The sequence below is a fragment of the Suncus etruscus genome, chromosome 10 (genome assembly GCF_024139225.1).
Source record: "Suncus etruscus isolate mSunEtr1 chromosome 10, mSunEtr1.pri.cur, whole genome shotgun sequence".
NCBI lineage: Eukaryota > Metazoa > Chordata > Mammalia > Eulipotyphla > Soricidae > Suncus > Suncus etruscus.
Window position 1 is genome coordinate 25,057,355 of NC_064857.1, and position 20,984 is coordinate 25,078,338.

A 20,984-nucleotide genomic window follows, 5' to 3' on the forward strand; every position below is an offset into this window, starting at 1 on the left:
TTTTGGTTTCGTTTAGGGGCATATTGAAACATTTTTTGGGATATACTCAGCGTATAAGACGATCCCCAATTTTCGGTTGACTTTTTTTGTTTCAAAAGCCGTCTTATTCGCTGGAAAATACGGTACATAGTGACAATTGATCAGGGCCATTTCCATCACCAGGGTTGTCCTCCCTCTACCCCTTTTCCCAGCATGTGTCCCATATCTCCCTCTTTTGTCCCCCAGAGTGCTAGTGTAACTGTTTCCCTCTGTGTATAGCTTGTTGTAGATGGGTTTTGTTGAAGTTTGATCATTTTTTATTTTCCACTCAATGTTCATATGGCTGTTTGGTCCTGGTATCATTCTTTTTTTTCACCTCATGAACAGGTTGTGTGGTTCTGCTCTGAGAAGACCAAAAAAAAAAAAAAAAAAAGAAAGAAAAGAAAAGAAAAGAAAAAGAAAAAGAAAAGAAAAAGAAAGTAAAACATAGCATAAAAAAGCCAACAAACAACAGTAAAAAAAAAAAGACAGTAACTACCAAAAGAAAATAAAAAGCACTCAGCAAAAACAAACAAATAAACGAATAATAACCACAAAAGTGAAAAAGAAAGAAAAAAATAAAAAATAAATAAAAATAAAAAAAACAAAGGGAGGAGTTCTGGTGTGGCAAGGTTTTGTGCTTCCCCCCCTTCTTTTTTTTTTTTTTTTTTTTTTTGCATAGGCACAGTAAGTATTGGGAAAGTAAGAAAGGGAAATCCCTTGGCCTAAGAAATTCAGGGCTTCTCTGCCCTTGAAGCATACTGCCATGGGAACAACTACTATACATGCTCATTACCACACCCCAAGGTCTTTTTATGGTGGCAGGAAAATTTCTGCTCACTTGTGGATGATAAAATCAGGCCTCTTTAACTAGAGATCTTGGTATTTGCACAGGTCATAGGACAAAGTCTAGGAGAGTGTCTTTCTTTATGGTTCTAGAGGTTCTATTCCATCACTGTTGTTATAATCAGTCTTCTGTAATAAGTGGTCTTGGTTTTTGCTCAGATTCTCGACCAAAGCCTAGGATAGAGTCTTCATTATGGTTCCAGAAGTGCTGCTCAGTCTCAGCTGTCAAAGTCAGACCTCTGAATTAGAGATCTTGATTTTTATACAAGTGCTAGGCTAAAGCCTAGGGTAGGGTCTTTCTTATTGGTCTCAGAATAAGTTCTGCCCAGTCATGGTTGTCCAAGTCAGTATTCTGTAGTTAGTACTCTTGGTTTATGCACAGATCAAAAGTCAACATGCCTTCTGATTTCATCTTACTGTTAGGTGATGTTATAGGACAACCTGCTCTTATATCAAGTTGTTGCCATTTCCTCATTGTCAGGATGTCATATCAAAACTGGCTCAAGTTGGTGCTAGAGCAGTATTAGGAATTTCCCAGAGGGATTTTGGTTCCTGGTGTTGCAGGGAACTATATCTGTTCTATGTCTGGAATCTGAGGTTCAGGGTTGGATGATCACTGTCCCATCTCAGGGAGTCTAAGTTGGGTCCACATGACACATGTTCAGAGTGGGAGGCACCCCTGTATTATAAAAAGTATGAGTTCTTATCCCTAGAAGATAAGATCTTGTTTATGTGCATAAGGTTTCCCCCTTTTTACTGTGCTTATACAAAAGTGTATGGTGTTATATTATATTGCTGGTGCCTTTGAGGGTAAGAATGACAGGCTGCACAATTTCTGTCCCCTGAAACCTCACAACTGTTGTATGCTGATCTTATTATAGTTTTATCCCCTTAATTGTTATGGCTTACAAACAATTATTGCAAGATTGAGCTGCTCTTTAGTTGTAAACAAGCTTTACTAATACATTAATGCTAATTTAGGTAAATAAGTAAATTTAGGATCTAATACCTGTGTTTTAATTTGATATCTAGGAATTTTTTATTCCAACATTAAACACTAATAAGTAAAGAGCAATTTAATATTTTTTCTTTACTAAAACTATTTGAAAAACACTTCACTTATCCCTCACCAAATATTGTGAGAGTATTGTAACATGCATTGTGCTAGAGTCCAAGGATGAAAAATGAATGCTAAATAATAAACACCAGGATCCTCTTGAACAAGAATACAACAGCTGTGGTAGTTTGTAGGAACCATATCTAGCCACAAAGTCATAGAGGAGGGTCAGAACATGAAGGAGCACTTGGGGGAGCAGGAAGTATAATGCAAGCTTAGAAAGAGTTGACCATTGTTAGTCAGTTTTCTGGTCTTCAAGCAAAATAGTAAGTGTCATCTAGAACTTGGTCTCTGAAACTGGGTGGATGAGAGTTCATAACCCTATCTGGGTCAAAATACAGGAAAAGAGAATAATTTGGCAACAGAAAAAGGTTTCTAAACATAAGTTAAATTAAAAATTAATAAAAACTACAATGCATTACAAATCCAAAGTGTTTCTGACAGCACTCATCCATGTTGCATTTCTTGGGTTAAAACTGGTTGTGATTGGAAAAAGTTTAGAAAGTTCTGTTTTCTGAACTGTAAACTGCCACATACTGGAGAGCTAGGAAATGGAAAATAATCAGGGTACACTCAGCAGAGTGAGAAAATCTTGTTTTGCCAAACTTGTTCAGCTGTGTATTCTTGTATGTGGAGCAAGGGTAAGGGAGAAGGATTGATTACTAGTTCATGATGTGAAAAAATATATGAATAAACTAACAGACTAATGGTTCTTTGCCCTAGAATTCTTCTAGGTCTTTAGAGGTAATTTCCATCAGAGCCAATTTGCTTTTATATTAAGATTCCACCTAGTCATCTTTTGAAGAAACGATTTCCTGATTTTAAACATAGCTTGAGAAAACAAACTGGTACCATGGTGAGGAGGTGTGTAAGAAGCAGGCCTTTCATATTTTTGAAGGTCTTAGAAGTTCCCTAACTGAGATGAGAGGATAAAAAGAAGATAGTAAGAGCCTGAGCATAGAGCCCAATACAGGAGCCTTCCAGATCTCTCAAAAAAGTGAGTGTGAGGAAAGTAGGGTGATTATAGCAAGGTATGAATTCCACTACTTAAATGGTAGTGTGTCACAACTGATTGAAAGTTTGATGTAGTGTAAAAAAAAAGGCTGTTTAAAAGAATGTCAAGATTTGGACTTGGCTTGGTGCCAATATCCTAAAGTGTGAATACTTTATATAATTAGGAAAATATGCGTAGTCAAAATATGAGTGAAGCCCATTTTCAGCTATACTTTTGAGCATCCAGGGAGAAACTGAACATTAATCTGGGCTTTCATTAAAGATCTGTAATAGAGGTGAGTGGAGTGACAAGTTGAGACCTTCAGTCTATACAAAGGGCAATGGAAGAGTGTGGGTGAAAAGTCCTAATGACCGGGCCCGGAGAGATAGCACAGCGGTGTTTGCCTTGCAAGCAGCCGATCCAGGACCAAAGGTGGTTGGTTGGAATACCGGTGTCCCATATGGTCCCCTGTGCCCGCCAGGAGTTATTTCTGAGCAGACAGTCAGGAATAACTCCTGAGCACCGTCGGGTATGTCCCAAACACACACAAAAAAAAAAAAAAAAAAAAAAAGTCCTAATGACCAACATTTAAGAGATAGACAATAAGTGGCCGGAGAGACAGCGTGGAGGTAGGGTGTTTGCCTTGCATGCAGAAGGATGGTGGTTCAAATCCAGAATCCCAAATGATCCCTCGAGCATGCCAGGAGGAATTTCTGAGCATAGAGCCAGGAATAAACACTAAGTGCTGCCAGGTGTACACCCATTCCCCCCCAAAAAAGGGGAGAGAGAGATAGACAATAAATAATCAGATTCTAAGAAAATTCTCAGATAAGGCTGATTATGCCAAAGTTAGCAGGAAAAGAGAAATGTGACAAAGAGATTAAACAGCTTCGCAAGTGCCGCAGAAGGGTCAGGTTTAAAAAAAAATGGAAACATTGGACAGTGAGGTTTACTTCAAATGAGATGTTTCTTTGAAGAGGAAGAGAAGTTCTAAATACTGTTTCAATAGTTATATAACCCCAAAACGGCGTTTAAAAAGCAACCATTTCATAACTGCAGCTCTGGAATTTGTTATTGCAAAGTACAAGAAAAGTAAGATTAAGCCAAAGACATGAGGACTTTTATGTCTCAGATTGGGTCTGAAAAAATACGAGTTTTTCATCTTCTACTAAATAGGACAAAATAAGCCATCGAGTTAAATCTGGATTTTAACTGTTCAGTGTTAACTTTGGTGACATTATCTTATTATAGACAGATCTGAATAAATTTAAAGATATCAAAAGGTATTTTTAATTGGTAAACAAAATTTAGCCTCCACCTGAGAAGGATTCCATTCTTAATTTAGATGATGATTCAAAGGGGCCAGAGCAGTTATACAGAAGGAGGGAGTTTGCCTTGCAAGCAGCTGACCTAGAACGAGCCTGTCTTTGATACCCTGGAGTCCCATATGGTCCCTCAAATTAGGAGCGATTTTTGAACGCATAGCCAGGGGTAACCCCTGAGCATCACTGGGTGTAGCCTAAAAACCAAATAAATAAATAAATATTATCTACAGACCGCGAGATATATCTGCTCTGCTGCTGATTTCCTTGAAGATGAATATTTCAGTTGAGATCATTGCACTTGCCAGCTCGCTTTCCATGAACAAGTCAAGCACTGTTGTCAGTCACTTTTCTGGTCTTCCAGAAAAAATGTAGGTGACCTCTAGAGCCTGACCTCTGAAACTGGGGATCATCACTCTATCTGAGGCACAATGCGGGATGGGGGAAATTTGGCAACAGTAGAAGATTTCTGAACATTCAATAAACAGAAAGAGATAATTAAAAATACAATGCATGGGGACTGGAGTGATAGCACAGTGGTAGGGAGTTTGTCTTACATGTGACCAACACAGGATAGGCACCTATTTGATTCCGGCATCCCATTTGGTCCCCCAAGCAACGTCTGACCACAGAGCCAGGAGTAACCCTGAGCTGAGCACTGCTGGGTGTGACCCCCTCCCCAAAACAAAGAAAAGAAAGAAAAAGAGAACAAATTCCTTTAAAAAAATATACCATGAATCATAAACCCAAAGTGTTCCCGACAGCACTCACCCATGTTGCATTTCTTGGGTTAAAACTGGTTGTGATTGGAAAAAGTTTAAGGAGCCCTGCAGTTTAGAAAGTTCTGCTTTCTGAACTGTAAACCACCACATACTGGAGAACTAAGAAATGGAAAATAATCAGGGTACACTCAGCAGAGTGAGAAAAGCTTGTTTTTTCCAAACATGTAGGTCAACTGTGTATTCTTGTATATGAGATGAGGGTAAGGAAGAAGAAGTGATTACTAATTATGAGTAAAAATTAAAATTTATGTATTTTTAATAATTATAGTTTATTTATTTTTGATTTTGGAATATGCACGGTGGTGTTCTGATTACTCCTGTCTCTGCATTCAGGAATTACTCCTGGAAGGTTTGGGGGACTATATAAAATTCCAGGGATTGAATCCAGGTCAGCCGTATGCAAGGCAAATGCCCTATCCACTGTACTATCTCTCCAGACCCTGTGGATTGTAGTTTTAAAAGTTTTTGAGGCTCTCTGATTTTTTGCTAGATTCTCCCATTTCTAAGTTTCTTTTATCCTGGTTCACTGTCAAACTCTTCTTTTGGTGTTGTAAATGAATCATAGTAATGCTGCAGAGTGGCAGGTATAAAACCGTTAAGGAATGACAGCTAATAACAAAAGAGAAAAACATTAAAAGGTAAATAAGGCCAACATCTGTGTTGTATTTGACCACAAGACTGAACAAGCCTTTAAAATTTATTAGTATTCCTACTAGCAAGTTATTACTGTAATTTATGAAGAAAAGTTAAAGTATGCTATATATTAGCAAACAATGGAGTATTTCTTTTGATGGCCATATAAATGAACTAGCAAATCAAGGCAAAATAATTCTTTTTCAAAAGTAACAATGCCATGGCACATAAATTCCAGAATTGGCAATTAAATCAATGTGGTGAGTCTCTTCTGCTTTGCTACATAAAAAGAAATCATTGACATGATTATGAGACAAGTTAGTGAATTTTTATTGGCTTGAACTGGAGGGAGTAAACACCTTAGTCAGGTGTTTTGTTTTAGAAACAGCTGTTGGGACTCTCCCTACAGCTTAATTCTGCTCTAGGGTATTTTTTGCACAGTTGCTTTTTCCTTCATGCTTTCTGATAAATTCAATCCCTTGCTTGAAGAATTTCCTACAAATCTAAGATTTGGTGGCCGTTTTGCTTTACTGACTTGTAAGTTATTTTTAATTCTTCTACAAAATTTCATCCTTTACAGGGTATATTAAATAGTAGCAATATTCTAGTATGAGGGAGTGGATTTGAAGGAAATTATTTCATGTGTCTCTCTAAGGCGGCTCTTGGATGGATAGCTAAGACTTTGCTAGTGACTTTTGTTGATACTTTGTAGTTTGTCATCTTTTTTACTGTTGGCCATCTGAAAGAAAAGCGACAGGCTGGAAGAATTGAGGTCAGCAAGTATTATCTTGTCTTGTTTTCCTGAAGTGGCAGCTTCAGAGACTCCTTCAAAACCTAGGAATGTATACCATGGACATTTTGGCACTACCCAAATTGGGCAGTATCGAAGAGGTGGGTGGTGCTGGCACGGAAGCTGTGATTCTGTGCTCCTCTGTCTCCATCCATCTATTAGGATCTTTTCTCTTGCTGATGTGCCAAGGTAAGAAAAGAGGAATTGTTCTTTCTGTGTGTGGGATCAATGTGTTTAGTATCTAGTCTTCTATTCCATCATGGGAAAACAAGGATAGGCATAGTCTCTAGATTCAGTTACCTGCTACTTCTCAAAGCTCATAAGGATGATGGTATTTGAGATAGATGTGCAAGATTATACAAGGCCTCAGTTACTTAGGTATAGCTATTCATGATTCTGTACCAAGGCATCACAACTAAAGGTCTTGGAGTACCATATACTGTGCTCAGTTGAATTCAAGTTGACTGTGTGCAAGGCAAGCACCTTGCACATTCTTCTATCTCTTTGATCCCTAAGTAGTAGAATCTTATATTCACTCAGTTTTATAATTTTGGGTGGTGGGCTATACCTGGCAGCAGTCAGGTGTTACTCCTGGCTCTGAGCTCTGAATTTACTCGAGGAAGGGCTAGGAGACCATATGTAATTCTGGGGATCAAATCCAGGTTGACTCTGTGCAAGTCAAACACCTTACCCACTATGTTATTGCTCTGGCCCCCAGGTTTTATAATCTTAACTATGACTAATGATATGTAGAATACACTGTCACAGAAATTTGGCACATCTGAAGGAACACACTTTCTAATTAAAAGTGTCCTGGGTGAAATAATGATGCAGGTTGATTCCATGGTACTTCCAGCATTTTTGATGCAATAATGAAATAGTGTAACAATTGATTATTCTTGTTCTTTAGAAAAAAAATTAAATATCATGCATCTCAAAATTTGTATTGGTTGATTGCCAGGAAGTCCAAAAGAAATTATCCTAAGTCCTTGATATTTGTTTTACAGAATCTCTTTATTTATTTATTTTTTTTGGTTTTTCGGACCACACCCATTTGATGCTCAGAGGTTACCCCTGGCTAAGCTCTTAGAAATTGCCCCTGGCTTGGGGGGACCATATGGGATGCCAGGGGATTCAACAGTGGTCGCTCCTTGGCTAGCATTTGCAAGGCAGACACCTTACCTCTAGCACCACCTCCTCGGCCCCAGAATCTCTTTATTCTTTACAGATAACTGATAAACCACATGGCTTTATCATAACAAAATGCAAATAACAATTCAGAGAGGATATGCATGCTTGCCTTGCTTGCTACTGACCAGAATCCAACCCTAGTACCCTGTATGGACCATGATCCCTGCTGGGAATAAACCCTGAAAACAGCTAGATGTGGCTCAAATCCCACAGCAAATATTTGCCTTTCCCTAAAGTCTACACCACAAAATACTATTAAAATGTGGGTTGTATGGGACAGTCTGCTGCTGCACATCACTAATGTGCAAGTTTGAAGCTTTGAGTAGAAGCCCGAATAAATATTGGAATTCTGGCACTCCTCTCTGTGTATGGGCCTTGCAGTTGGATGACTAGATAATGTCACAGAAAGGTCAAGACCAGCTCAATGAACAAGGCAAAGTACCATGTGATCAGAGTGGTCATCACCTCCTGCTTTGAGGATATACAACAGTGGCAGGAAATTCTAATAAATAGCATAAATACTGGTCATTGTCTGGAAGAAAATTGGCATTTATTACCCTTTAGAAATGAATCTATAGAATGTTGATTTTTCTGGTGTTTGCAGCAGTGTGTTGTGAAGAGACCATGGTATAATAAAAGGTCTTCTCAATCTACTATATTTCCTGATCCTGCCACAGATGTGTAAAGCTGGGTTTCCTCTCTTTTATTTGTATAAGTAGCCCTAGATTGTGTATAGATTGTAGTATTTGAAGCAGAATGCTTTTTGTTTATTATGCAAAGCATCATCAACTGTTGAGAATATTTTTAAATAAAAGTCACTGATAGTTGTGCATCGGATAAGTCATGTACACCAAAAGAAGCTGCAACCCAAGCCTCCCGATGGGGCTCTTGCTTTCAATCTACAACAGTATCCATCTTGGTATCACATTATATTTCATGTAACCTAAAGTATACATGTCCGTTGACCTATAAAATTCTTTTTTTAGGATCCACCAACTTCAGTTTCCCTTGGACTTCGAATGGAAGAAATGATTTTCAACCTGGCAGATACACATCTCTTTTTCAATGATTTAGAAGTAAGTTCTAATTACTTTTATACATATGTTATCATGTCTTGAAAGAGGTGACTGGCTTTAAATTACACTGCAATTTTTAAATATCTAGTTGGAATAAGAAGTAATTATTGCTCAAATAAAAATGTGTTTTGCCTTTATGGTATTTTATTTTACTTTCCTTTGGCTGTTGTGTTTTGATGTTAGATTCTATCTAACTATAAATAAGAATTGACTTTTGTTTTCAGTCATTTTAGATACCATCTTTGCCAATTACTAGAAGTTACAAATTTTTCGGTTATATCATCGTTATTGAGATAAATTTACTTTAAATTCGTTGAGATGTGTTTACTTTAGAAGCCATTGGAATTCACGATATTGGCAAAGGCTCTTTGTGCTATATGTTTACTTTATTGGGTTAGATAATTTTATTTCTGGCTGGTCCAGTTGGTTGGGTGATATCTTAGTCTGACCTCTGTTCTTTGGGTTGTTGAGATTTATTATTTCAAACTGCTGATGATTTTATTTGTCCATTATGATTTATGAGAAGTTATTGTAAGATAGTTAAGTTTGTTATGAACTCTGACAAACATGATGATGTTGGTTAGCAGAGTTCTGAAGAATAAAAAATACTGTTTTTTCATATCTTCATTATGGGAAAACATGACAATAACTACATTTTACTCCCTTAATAGGGACAGTTGTTTATTTAAATTCTGCTGCTAAGTTAGCTTGTGGTGAGGCTGCCAACAGGCATTAATCATCAAGTTGTTGTTTTGCTAGATTTTATAAATGTATGTTATTTCAGACAGGAGAAGAATCTGAAAGATTCAAATAGAAATTTTACTGATCAAAGTTAATTGGCAACAATTGGCCTTTAAATATTTCCTGATGTTTCCCTTTTTAAAAATCAAGCAAAATGCACCTTATTTAATAGATGAGCCAAAATCATTTGAAAAATGCCTGTGTGTGACAGAACTTAAATGCGGTTTGTTCAACATCTGTCCTATATTTTGATTTCTTTTCATCTGCAATGAAACTACTCACAGATGAATTGGCAACTTCCAGTGTAATAAAATTATTTAAATGTGATTCATTTTTTTCCATTCCTTAGTGAAATATTTATTTTTACACTTAGAGTAAAATACAGATTTCTTTTGCATTTTTAAGTGTTTGCTTTCCTTTAGAAAATTGCATGTAAAGCATTACTATTTTAAAGTAGAGTTATCCAAAGTGAGTGACAAGTTCAGAATTGCTTCTATAAAGCTTAATAATTATACTTATTTTCAAAAGCTGCTTCTGATTCACAGTTGTAATTATAGTCATAAAATAGTAAAGTATCGGGGCCGGGCGGTGGCGCTAAAGGTAAGGTGCCTGCCTTGCCTGCGCTAGCCTTGGACGGACCGCGGTTGGATCCCCCGGTGTCCCATATGGTCCCCCAAGCCAGGAGCAACTTCTGAGCACATAGCCAGGAGTAACCCCTGTGTGGCCCAAAAACCAAAAAAAAAAAAAAAAAAATAGTAAAGTACCAAAAATGATCATCTTTCATTAGTATTTTCAAATTACTTAGCTAAATTTTTTATTTATTTCTAATAATACAAACTAAGCTGATTTATGTCTTGGGTATACTGTAACTGGTGTTAATAGGTGTTAATTTTAAGAATAACTTATTTCTATGAAGAGGAAATGAACAGTAATATGCTATTGCTCTAAAACTGACCTCAAAGTGCCAAAGCTTGTCTATACAGTGCCAAAATTATGTGGTAAAAAGTAAAGTTAGACAAAATAATAACTTGATATAATAGAATCCAAAAATCTGTCAACCTCACTCAGTGTAATACAGTCATATTTTGGTTTATTGGTATTATTCACATTGAACTGTATATAAAGAATATGTGAAGTATTCCTCAAATATATTGAACATAGATAAACATTCTAGTTTTGAGGTGGATGTTGTATATGTTCCATTAGTTCCGTTTTAAAAAACAGGGATCTAGCAGTTTCTAAAATATTAGGCATCTAGCCTTAGCATGACAATCATTTCCATTAAAAGTAGAAATGTATATATATACACACACATGTATGTACAGTCATTCATTTTTAAAAATAATGGAGATATTATTTTAGCTTTTAAGTACTGATTTTCAATTATTTTCCTAAATGAAAGGGAGTAGTAAAAATAGACTCAGTCTCTGTATTTAGAAATTGTTTCCTTGCTCTAGATTTACTTGAAATATTAAAGAAAAAAATTTATACCTATTTAACTCTTTTGTTTGTTTTTTATGTAATTCATAAACCTGGGAATGGTAACTGCAAATAATAGTTTCTTTTAAAATAAGAAGTAAAATTATTTCTTGGAAATAAGAAGTGTCTTAGCAAAAAGCTCTTAAGAAAACCAAAATTATCTCATCGGGCAGAAATGATGCGGTAATGCTTGATTTCACACTCCAATTAGCAATGTGTTGTGGAAGGAGACAAGACTATTTTAACATATTTAAATGTCATATTTTTAGCTCTTTAAGTTCTATTGTACAAGTATTTCTAGAAGACTATAATCTGTTGATGAACTGAAGTGTATTTCTGAATAATTGTTTACATTTGGCATCATTTTATTAATACAATTTTAGAAGTTTTAAAGTTGATTTATTTAAGCCCTGTGGTTACAAATTTGTTCATTGTTGGGTTTCAGTTATACAATATACACTATCCTTCCTTTATTAATGCACCCTTCCCATCACTAAGTCACTGAAATCCCCCAAATTTTAGATTTTTATCAGTTACCTCTTATCTACCCTTCAGTATAAAGTTGATTAGTGCACACTTTTGGCTATAAGAAAATCTAAGGAATTAGACACACTGCGTAATAGATGAACGATAGTAACTCATAAGTTAGCAAAATACATGTGCTTAAAATGTTTATTACATTTTGATTTAAAAATTTAAGAAATAATTTTAAATTAATTGAAATGTATCTTCACATTAAGAAATCAAAGGTATCCATTTCAGCTATTTGTCATGTCAATGACAGGTTTTTTTTTTTCAAAATTATTATAATATAAGTGACTACCATTGATACTACAAGGTAAAAAATATTTAAAAAGAGACATTTTGTTTTTTACACCATGAAAAATGTTTGACATACTAAGCAAGGAACATGACGGACAGGGATACATAATTATCAGAGGAAATATTTTCCTTCACCAAAGAAGAGTTGAGACTTAAGTTCCAAAGAGTACTCTGTCTTTTCTGTTTCAAAGTCTGACTAATGTCCTGTGTATCATTTTACCGAAAGGTCTCCACATGCAATATGATGATGCTTATATGGAAGTCGTTTTTTATGAATGACAGTATGAAACTGGAGGGATTTCTTTTTTCAGTAAAGTATGACTTTTTTCAGACTGAATGGAGAAAAGAATACTTTCTATGGAGCTTTATCCTCTATGCAGAAGGAGCTAAGTCTGATAGTTAGCTTCAGAATATGGTAATATTCAAGTTTTACTGGCCCTTGTTAATTCTGCTAGATTTTCCACAGCTAAAGCAATCTATTGTAGAAGATGGATGCAATTTTAAATAAAACTTCAAACATAAGCTGCTATTGAATTGTCTTTTTGTGTCTCAGGTTAAGTAACATTGTTTTACTGCATATGGTCACTGCCCTAACCAATGCTGCTGACATAGTGATCTTCAGAAGCTTTACTTGCACTTTTTGAATTTTTTGAACAAATTTGCAATGGGAATTAGCTGAGACCTTCCTCTTGCCTCCTGTGAAACTGCATGTGAAAGTATAGTTCACACCATATTCACTCTCTGAATGAAGTTGTGTGGGAATGCTTGAGTGTGTTAGTTATTTGAAATAAATCAGAATATTCTTTGTTGGGAAAATTTATAATGTAAATACTTCAGCTCTTTATAATTTAATTATGTAGACTTCATACTCACATTTGGTTCTGAAATACCTGCTACATGCTTGTGTATCCCCCAGATTTGGGGCGGGCACTAATTCAGTGGGCTCAGGCAGCTACTCTTGGACATACCTGTAAGATTGGCTGATATGAGAAATAAAACCTAGAGTTTCAACATGAAAAACATGTGCAGTAATTTTATTTTCTGGTTCCATTAAGGAAAGACCTAGGACTGAAAATTCTGGTTTGAGTGCAGACTGGTATAATAAGTGAAATACCCATGGGATGAAAATGTGGACATTCTCTAAAATACTATAACTTAAAAGAGTAATTTGAAAGTTGTAATAATATTTCTTATAAAGCATATATATATATTAGTTGAATTATTGTCTTATTTTGATCTCTAAATTTGCAATACATTCTATTACACTAAAACATATTATCATGAGGTAATTTAATGAATCTTATTTCTATTTTTTTTTTAATTTTTTTTGGGGGGCACACCCTGTGACACTCAAGAGGTTACTCCTGGCTCTACACTCAGAAATTGCTCCTGGCTCAGGGGACCATATGGGATGTCAGGGATCAAAACCACATCTGTGCTGGATCAGCAGTGTACAAGGCAAATGCCTTACCACTGTGCAATGAATCTTGTTTCTAAATTTGCTTATTGCTAGGTCGATGTCTGTCTTTAAAATATCAGTCATATTAGTACAAGAGTTTTGATATTAAATGAAATGGCTAGTGATGAGTTAATCAAGACATGCTTCTAAAAGTTTGAGTTAAAAAAAACACTAGTGTAAAGTTGATGTATTTTAATTGTATGAACACAATTCATCTACAAAATGCTTCATTTTGTTGTCCAGGATCTGACTTTTGTGGATTTCAGCTGCTGAAGAAAGGGTCTTAGAGATTAGGAACATTTGAATTGTTTTCAGCCCGTGTATGGCATTTCAATGATAACACTCCAAGACGAATGATAATATATATACAAATATACTATGTATCACTGTCATTTTTATCTCTATACTTAGTTTTTTTATATATTTATTAATATTCTTCTGATAATTTAGCAGAATTAAAATTTAAAGAATCAAAATTGTTATATTTGTTATATCCTTCATAATACCCAGAACATTGCCATATCTTAGTGAATATTAAAATAATTATTAACTTCTATCTATTAGCATTGATTAGCAATTTTTCTTCCTTACCTATGGAAGACAGTAAAATTGACTTTCTAGTCAGATTGTTTGATCTTAGCTAACCAGAGTAACATTGTAATGCTCAGTTTAGGAAGAAAAATACGTTTTATGTCTAACAAATTATGATTAGACATATTAAGTGCATCTTGAATTTATACTGCAAGGGATGCCAAAATAAACAATACACATATTTTACTTATTATTTTTATTAAAGTATAATTTTACATGATCCTCCGATTTATTTTTCATAATATTCTACTGTCTTATCAATAAAGAAGTAAATAAAAGTAAAAATATATTCAGTTGTGTGAAGGATGGTGTACATTCTATGACTAAAACCCAACAATGAACCATTTTATAACCACAGTGATTAAAAAAAGCAATTAATAAAAATATAAGTACACTCAATCACTTCATAAATTCTAATATAAGAAAGTCAGGGCTCAATATATAGTTTTATCATTATTATTTACCTATATCATCAGCTAGCATTGTACATAATGGCAAATAGAAGCAATCATCACTATAAAATAGAAACAATAAAAAAGGCTTCTGTCAACATTATTCTTTAGTATTATCACAGTAATTCGGGGTGGTAAATAGAGGCTAAAGTCATCATTTGTTTATCTTTGGGGGGGGGCATATCTATCAGTGTTCATAGTTCATTTCAGTGATCCCAAGGGGAGTATATACTGGGAGCTCAATGATTTATGTAGTACTTAAAGCTAGAATTCGGGCTACCTACAAAATACATACACCAGCCCCTTGAGTTATCTCTCTGTCCCCCAAATCATATTTTGCAGAGTTGATATACATGGAAGATGATGGAATCTGCTAGAATAGTCTTAAAATTTTTAATGAGCTTCTAAAAGTGAAATATTATGCAATTAAAAATCTGATCTAGTCTTTTTACATTAGAACCATAAGATCTCTAAACAAACTATAATTTTAAAATTCTGACTACAAAGAAATATCAAAACAGGAGAAAGATGAAAGCAATTAACAGTAATTGCTTTTGTATGATCACATGAGAATTCAAACCAACAAATACTTAGAAGAAATTTTAATATATGAATAGCATTTTACTGAGGTTTATAAAGATTTAGATAAGTGAGATTTCATTATGACAAAGTTATTCTAAGTTCCATTTGGTTGTGCTGATAAGTTTGCATTTACTTTTTGAAACAGTTTCAGGCTGGTGTTCTGAAGAATAACTTCTATAATTTTAGAATAGCAGAACACATATTAAGTGTTTTATTTCAGCTTTCCTCAAACTTTTTAGGCCTGTGCACAAATACTTGTTGTAAATAGACTAGTAGTTTTTAACCATATTACTCCTGTGGACCAGCATTGGTCAGTGGATTGGGATTTGCAGACCACAGCTTTACATAAATTGTTTAGCAAATACACTTAAAATTTCTATTGTAGGGGCAGAAGAGATAGCATAGTCATAGGGTGTTTGCCCTGTATGCATTTGACCCAGGATTAAAGGTGGTTTAAATCCCAGCATCCATATGATACCCCATGTCTGCCAGGAGTGATTTCTTGGCAGAGAGCCAGGAGTAACCCCTAAGTACCACCAGGTATGACTCAAAAATAAAAATAAAAAAGGTATTTATATTTTAGAAACACCTTTGTTATTTTCATTCTATAGATTATACAATTAAGGTAGTTGAATCCAAATTTTATTTCAGGGATTAAGACATGCCCTGCATGTAGTCAAATCTGTTTTGATTTATAGAACCACATGGTCCCCGAGCCTTACCATCTTCAACTCTTGAGGCCCTGATAGTTCTGTCAGGTTGGCCCAGGTAATCTCTGGTACTGTTAGACTTGAGAAACACTGGAGTAATATTAAAATTTCTGAGATTATCAGGAAAGGTTAAATTTTTTATTTAATATTTTTGAGCTTTGGGTGCCATACCCAGTGGTGCTTCTCTCTATTCTATACTAGTACTAGTTACTTTTGTGATGCTCAGGGTGCTATGTAGTGATGAGAATCAAACTCAGGCCTCCTGTATGAAAAGTTTGTACTCACCCAATTCCTCTGGCTCTCTTTCACTGTGGGATAGTTAAAAAAAACTACTGGAGAAAACTAGATTGCTAAGAATTAGATTAATTTAAGCAGTCTATAAAATGAACAGGGGCTGGAGCAAGAGGGTAGGATAATTATTTTGCATACAGCTGACCCAAGTTTGGTCCCTAGCAACCCGAATGGTCCCCTTTGCCAACCAGGAGTGATTCTTAATACAATATGATCCTGCCATTAGCATCTGGGTAAATAAGAAATCTAAAAAAATAAGAGGTAACTCTATTAAAATGTCATTGATGTGGGTAATGGGGTTATATAAATTGTATTGCCTCCAAACTAAGATCATACATCTTGTAACCTTACTGGAGAGGGTAAGTGCTCCTAAGTGGTGCTCAGGAATGAGATTAGGGGTGGGAGGAAGTTCTGGTGATTCTTGGACAACCATGATGGCTGTTCAGTGCAACTGTTGAAGGATATGGTGCTGCTCAGAACCTTTAGTACCAGAAATCACCTGAGCCACCTTTATGGTGCTGGGACACTTTAGGTCTAGGACTAGAAAAAGCAATACTTAATCAGAGAAACGTGGTGGTACCATAGATTGAACCAGGATTGACTGCATTTAAGGCAAGCTCCTTAACTCTACTTTATATTACTCTAGCTCTGAATCTTTGAAAAAAAATCAATATTATAGGAAAGAGACCAAGGAAAAAGTGTTACCACAAAATAAATAGATTGTGGTGAAGTTTTTGTCTTTCTATCTCTCTCACACACAGTTTTGATTGAAGAGTGATGCTAATTTGAAGATAAAATTTGAGCAGTAATAAAAAGCTAAAATATTCACAGTATCACTTATATAAAGAGTAATATTTGGGAGGAGAGTCTGAGATTGATCATTAGATAACCAGCCGGTTAAGATGAGACAAAATAGTAGAGCTCTGAAGGAATGGACGGGAGGAGAGCCTCAGATTGATCATTAGATAACCAGCTGGTTAAGATGAGACAAAAATAGAAAGAATGGACATTAAAGTAGATGGAGAAATACAATATTCCCGAGACTTTGAGACTAATGTTGCAAGGAGGTGGCCTTGACACACCCCTTTCTCAGATGAAGTTGAGGACAGTGAGGTGACTGCTAGATTTGGTTCATAGTTAATCATGACTCTGGTAAGTGCCATTTCAGTGAGGAGGGAAGAGTTGACTTTCACTGGCATGGGTTGAGAATCACATGAATCACATTCTGATGACAGGAAGAATTAAGAGTTTTCACAGTGACCAAATGCAGAGAGATAGAGTGATGAGTAGAAGATCACAGCATTAAGGAAGGGTTCGTTTTAAATAGAAGAGATTTAGAAATATATGATGCCTTGGAAATGAAATGGCAGAAAGGAAAAAAATAAGGTGTTACAAAGTAAAGAAGGGAGTAAGCAGAGTGGAGACTTTGAGTGGCAAAAGAGGTGGGCACCTGAGTCACAAGGGATAATAAGGTTGGTCTGAATCAGGAGAAAGGAAAAAGCTATAATCACAGTGAAGTCACAACGAAGGTAAACACCTGAGAATCACAAGAGATAAAATGAGACTGTCCTAACTGTACAAATATTTATTCTCCCATACTGTGACTTCCTGTTAATTCTGTCCTTTTTAGACAGTTCCTTGAGGTTAGGAACTAGGGTATGGTCACATGAATACCAAGCTCCTAATGCACATTTGGTATAAGGGATAATATATTTTAAAAATGATTTTTTTTCTAGATTTTTTAAATCTTACACCAAGTAGTGTCACTTCACAACTTGCAAAAAAACTTTGTAAAAATAAATGACAAATAATATAGAAAACACTTGAAATTGTTCAAAACTTAAGTTTTCATATTAGTGGCTCTAAAGATGTATATTTAAAATCATTAATTCATGGAAGGATAAAAAGATAAAAGTAATATGCAACATGATTATAGATTGAGGGCTTTTTAAACATGTATATCAAAAAAAATCAAAGGTTATAACTTATTTTATTTATTGGGGGGAGGGGTTATGGGCCAACAGCCAGTGGCACTCAGGGGTTATTCCTGGCTCTGTGCTCAAAAATCACTTCTGGCAGGCCCCGGATACCATATGAAATGCCGGAAATTGACCCAGTTTGGTCCCTTGTCGGCTGTGTGCAAGGCAAATACCCTACCACTGTGCTATTGCTACAGCCCCAAAGGTTATCATTTTAAAGCATAAAAATGTGACTATATAACAAAGAAGGCCTTATTTCTTATAAATAGTATCAATTCTAACTAATAATTAAGTTTTCTCAGTGATTTTTAATAGTACTTTATAATAATGAAATTATTACAATTATAATTCAACTATCCAAAGTGGTTCAACACTCTGTATATATGAGGTTTGTTACCTTGCAGTTTGAAGGTACCAGAATTAGAATTCTCAAGTACCTCAATTTCTGGTCTATAAAAATTGCACACTGATAGTACCCACTAGCTAGAGCCTGTGAGCAAGATTCTACTACATTAGCAACATTAAGTACATAGTGCTCAAACTGGCATACAGAGTGCTAAGGAGGTCTCGGCTGAAACTACTGTTTATACTGATGTGTTCCTTTTACATGCAAAACATGAGACCGTAGAACTATAGCAGAATAAGAGGGGCTGATGTAGGGAAGGTAAAGGATGATGGATTTTCAGTACTTAATGAAGAGGTTTGCTCATCAAGTCCCCAAGTAGATTTGCAACAGAAATCATGGTAGAAACAACCCAGAAATCTGGCAGTGTTCAGTTTGCAAATGTAGCTGGTTGCAGACACATCCCAGAGCCCTTGCTTTTAACTCACTCACATCCTCCCACCCTTAGTTCCACAAAGGGAGGTTTGCTGTTGGCAGTTGAAAGGCTACTGTGTCTGGCTTCCATCATGCTGTGCTGCTGTGGGAAAGTCCTTCAGAGAAATTGAAGATGTGACTCCCTGTCAGAAAGACACATACATATGTTCTCTTGGTTGTGCTGATAAATTTGCATTTCCTTTTCCAGTTTCTATCTTGTGTTCTGAGGGATGGCTGGTGGCACTTGCTTCCAAGGTCTGTAGCATAGAGTGGAGTTCTTCTGTGTGAAATCCCCTCTTTGAGCAGAGCATTTTGCCAGAAGTAGCCTCAATTTAGCCACTGGAGGAATTGATCAGGCTGGTTAGGCTATTATAGGAGTTGGAGGATAGCAGGCCTAGAACATTTATCAGTTAAAAAAAATTAAAAATATATGTATATACATATTTATACAGATATATTTGCATATACAAATAAATACATATGTATATATATGTATATGTGTGTTATATATGTGTGTGTATAAAAACTTTGGCTCTACCTCCACTCTGTGAACTCAGCTTACACGGTAGAAGTAAAATTTTTAACTAAGTTATTTGGTTAAGTAATGGTCAAGCTAAAGTTGAAATAAAAGATTCATATGGAAAATATTATTGCAGAGGGCCAGCGAGGTGGCGCTAGAGGTAAGGTGTCTGCCTTGCAAGTGCTAGCCAAGGAAGGACCGCGGTTTGATCCCCCAGCGTCCCATATGGTCCCCACAAGCCAGGGGCAATTTCTGAGCGCTTAGCCAGGAGTAACCCCTGAGCATCAAACAGGTGTGGCCTGAAAAAAAAAAAACGGGAAAATATTATTGCAGAAAACGTCTCTAGCTGGATCACATAATCTGGTTATTTCTAGTAAGTTTTGTAAAGAACTAAACTGTCTTAATACCTTCTTGATATGTTTTCTCTCATGTGTTTGTTGAAAGCTTTGTTCTCACTGTCTCTTACAAGCAGTAATTGTTCAAGTGACCTAAAATCTTAGGGAAATTTGGGATAGGTAGGTAGGTGTGAATTAAGGAGGATGAGAATGAGAGACAGGCAAAAAGAAGCAATCCATACATCTTAATTTCTGTAGTTGAGTAAATATTAATTACTAGTAATTATATTGCAGACAAATGGACTACTCTGTATGAGTGTCCTATTGTGATTCCCTCCTAGATACTATGACAGGCATTGAAGCATATTCTGAAGTATATTCACTGCTTCAATGAGTCCAATGCTTGGCGAAACAGAAGAGCAAAAAATGACAATTCTCATGCAATGTGATATCCACATTGATGTAAAGGTTCATAAGGATATCAGTAGAGTTCAAAATCAGAATGACAGACTGAGGGAGAGATGGCAAGGCTGGGAGGTTTAGAGAAATGACTGGCTTGATAAAGCATGTAATTTAAAAAAGACTTGCTTCAATGTAAAACCCATACGATGTCTAGAGCAGTTGTGAGTTATAAGGTAGAGAAGAGGCAGGAGAGAGATCATGAAAGGCTTTGAACATCCTGCTACAAAAATTGAGTTTCCTCTTGAATGTCAAGGGTAGTTAATAGGGCTAATTAGGAGTACTACAGATGTAAGATGCATGTAAATCAAAAGTGTCAATAAACCCCAGAGTAAGTACATGGGATGAGAGGATATGAGGCAAATAGGAAAGTTGTAGAAGACAGGATAAGTTGATAAACTATGTACATTTGGAAGCAAAACCCATGCTTCTAGTTTGAGCAACAACATAGAGAAAATCCAAGAAAATTCACTGCCATTTTTTGAAGGAAGATTATCTTTAGAGAGGTTGAAATTGAAGTGTGGATTCCAGCAAGCTGCTATATGAGTTCTGAAGCACAGACACACTTCTCTCAAGAGTGTGTTGAATGTAAAAGAAAATTAAGAGCAGGGAATCCCTTTAGGATATTTCCACTTGGAAAACCTAGAATCTAAATGTAAATAGAAGATTTGGGGTTTGAAAAATGTTTTCTATAAAAAAAAAAAGGTGTTGTTTCTAGCAAGCTGTTTAGCTGGAATTTAGTTTAGTTTCATGCACAAAACTTCTTATTTTTGCCACCATCTTTATTTTCCTGTGGATGAAGCAACTAAGAGACAGTGAGATGGGACCCTTCAAAGATGGAACAACCCAAGTCCTGCCTTAACTCATGCATGGCCTTCCCAAGATCTGACCCTAAAAGACACAGGGCTAGGTTGTTAAGAGAACAAAATGTCAGGTCCCAGCCCAGTGCCTGCCACAGCATAGGCTTTAATAAATAGA

The 20,984-nt window shown here is 35.8% G+C and overlaps 1 protein-coding gene across 1 annotated transcript in view; it reads left to right on the top strand.

Moving 5' to 3' along the window:
* Nucleotides 1-20,984, top strand: part of EYA1 (EYA transcriptional coactivator and phosphatase 1) — a 156,140-nt gene that overhangs the window by 102,179 nt on the left and 32,977 nt on the right. The window contains exon 12 of the mRNA XM_049781818.1: nt 8,680-8,769. Coding sequence (XP_049637775.1) covers nt 8,680-8,769 — 90 coding nt within the window. The remainder of the gene's footprint in view (nt 1-8,679; nt 8,770-20,984) is intronic.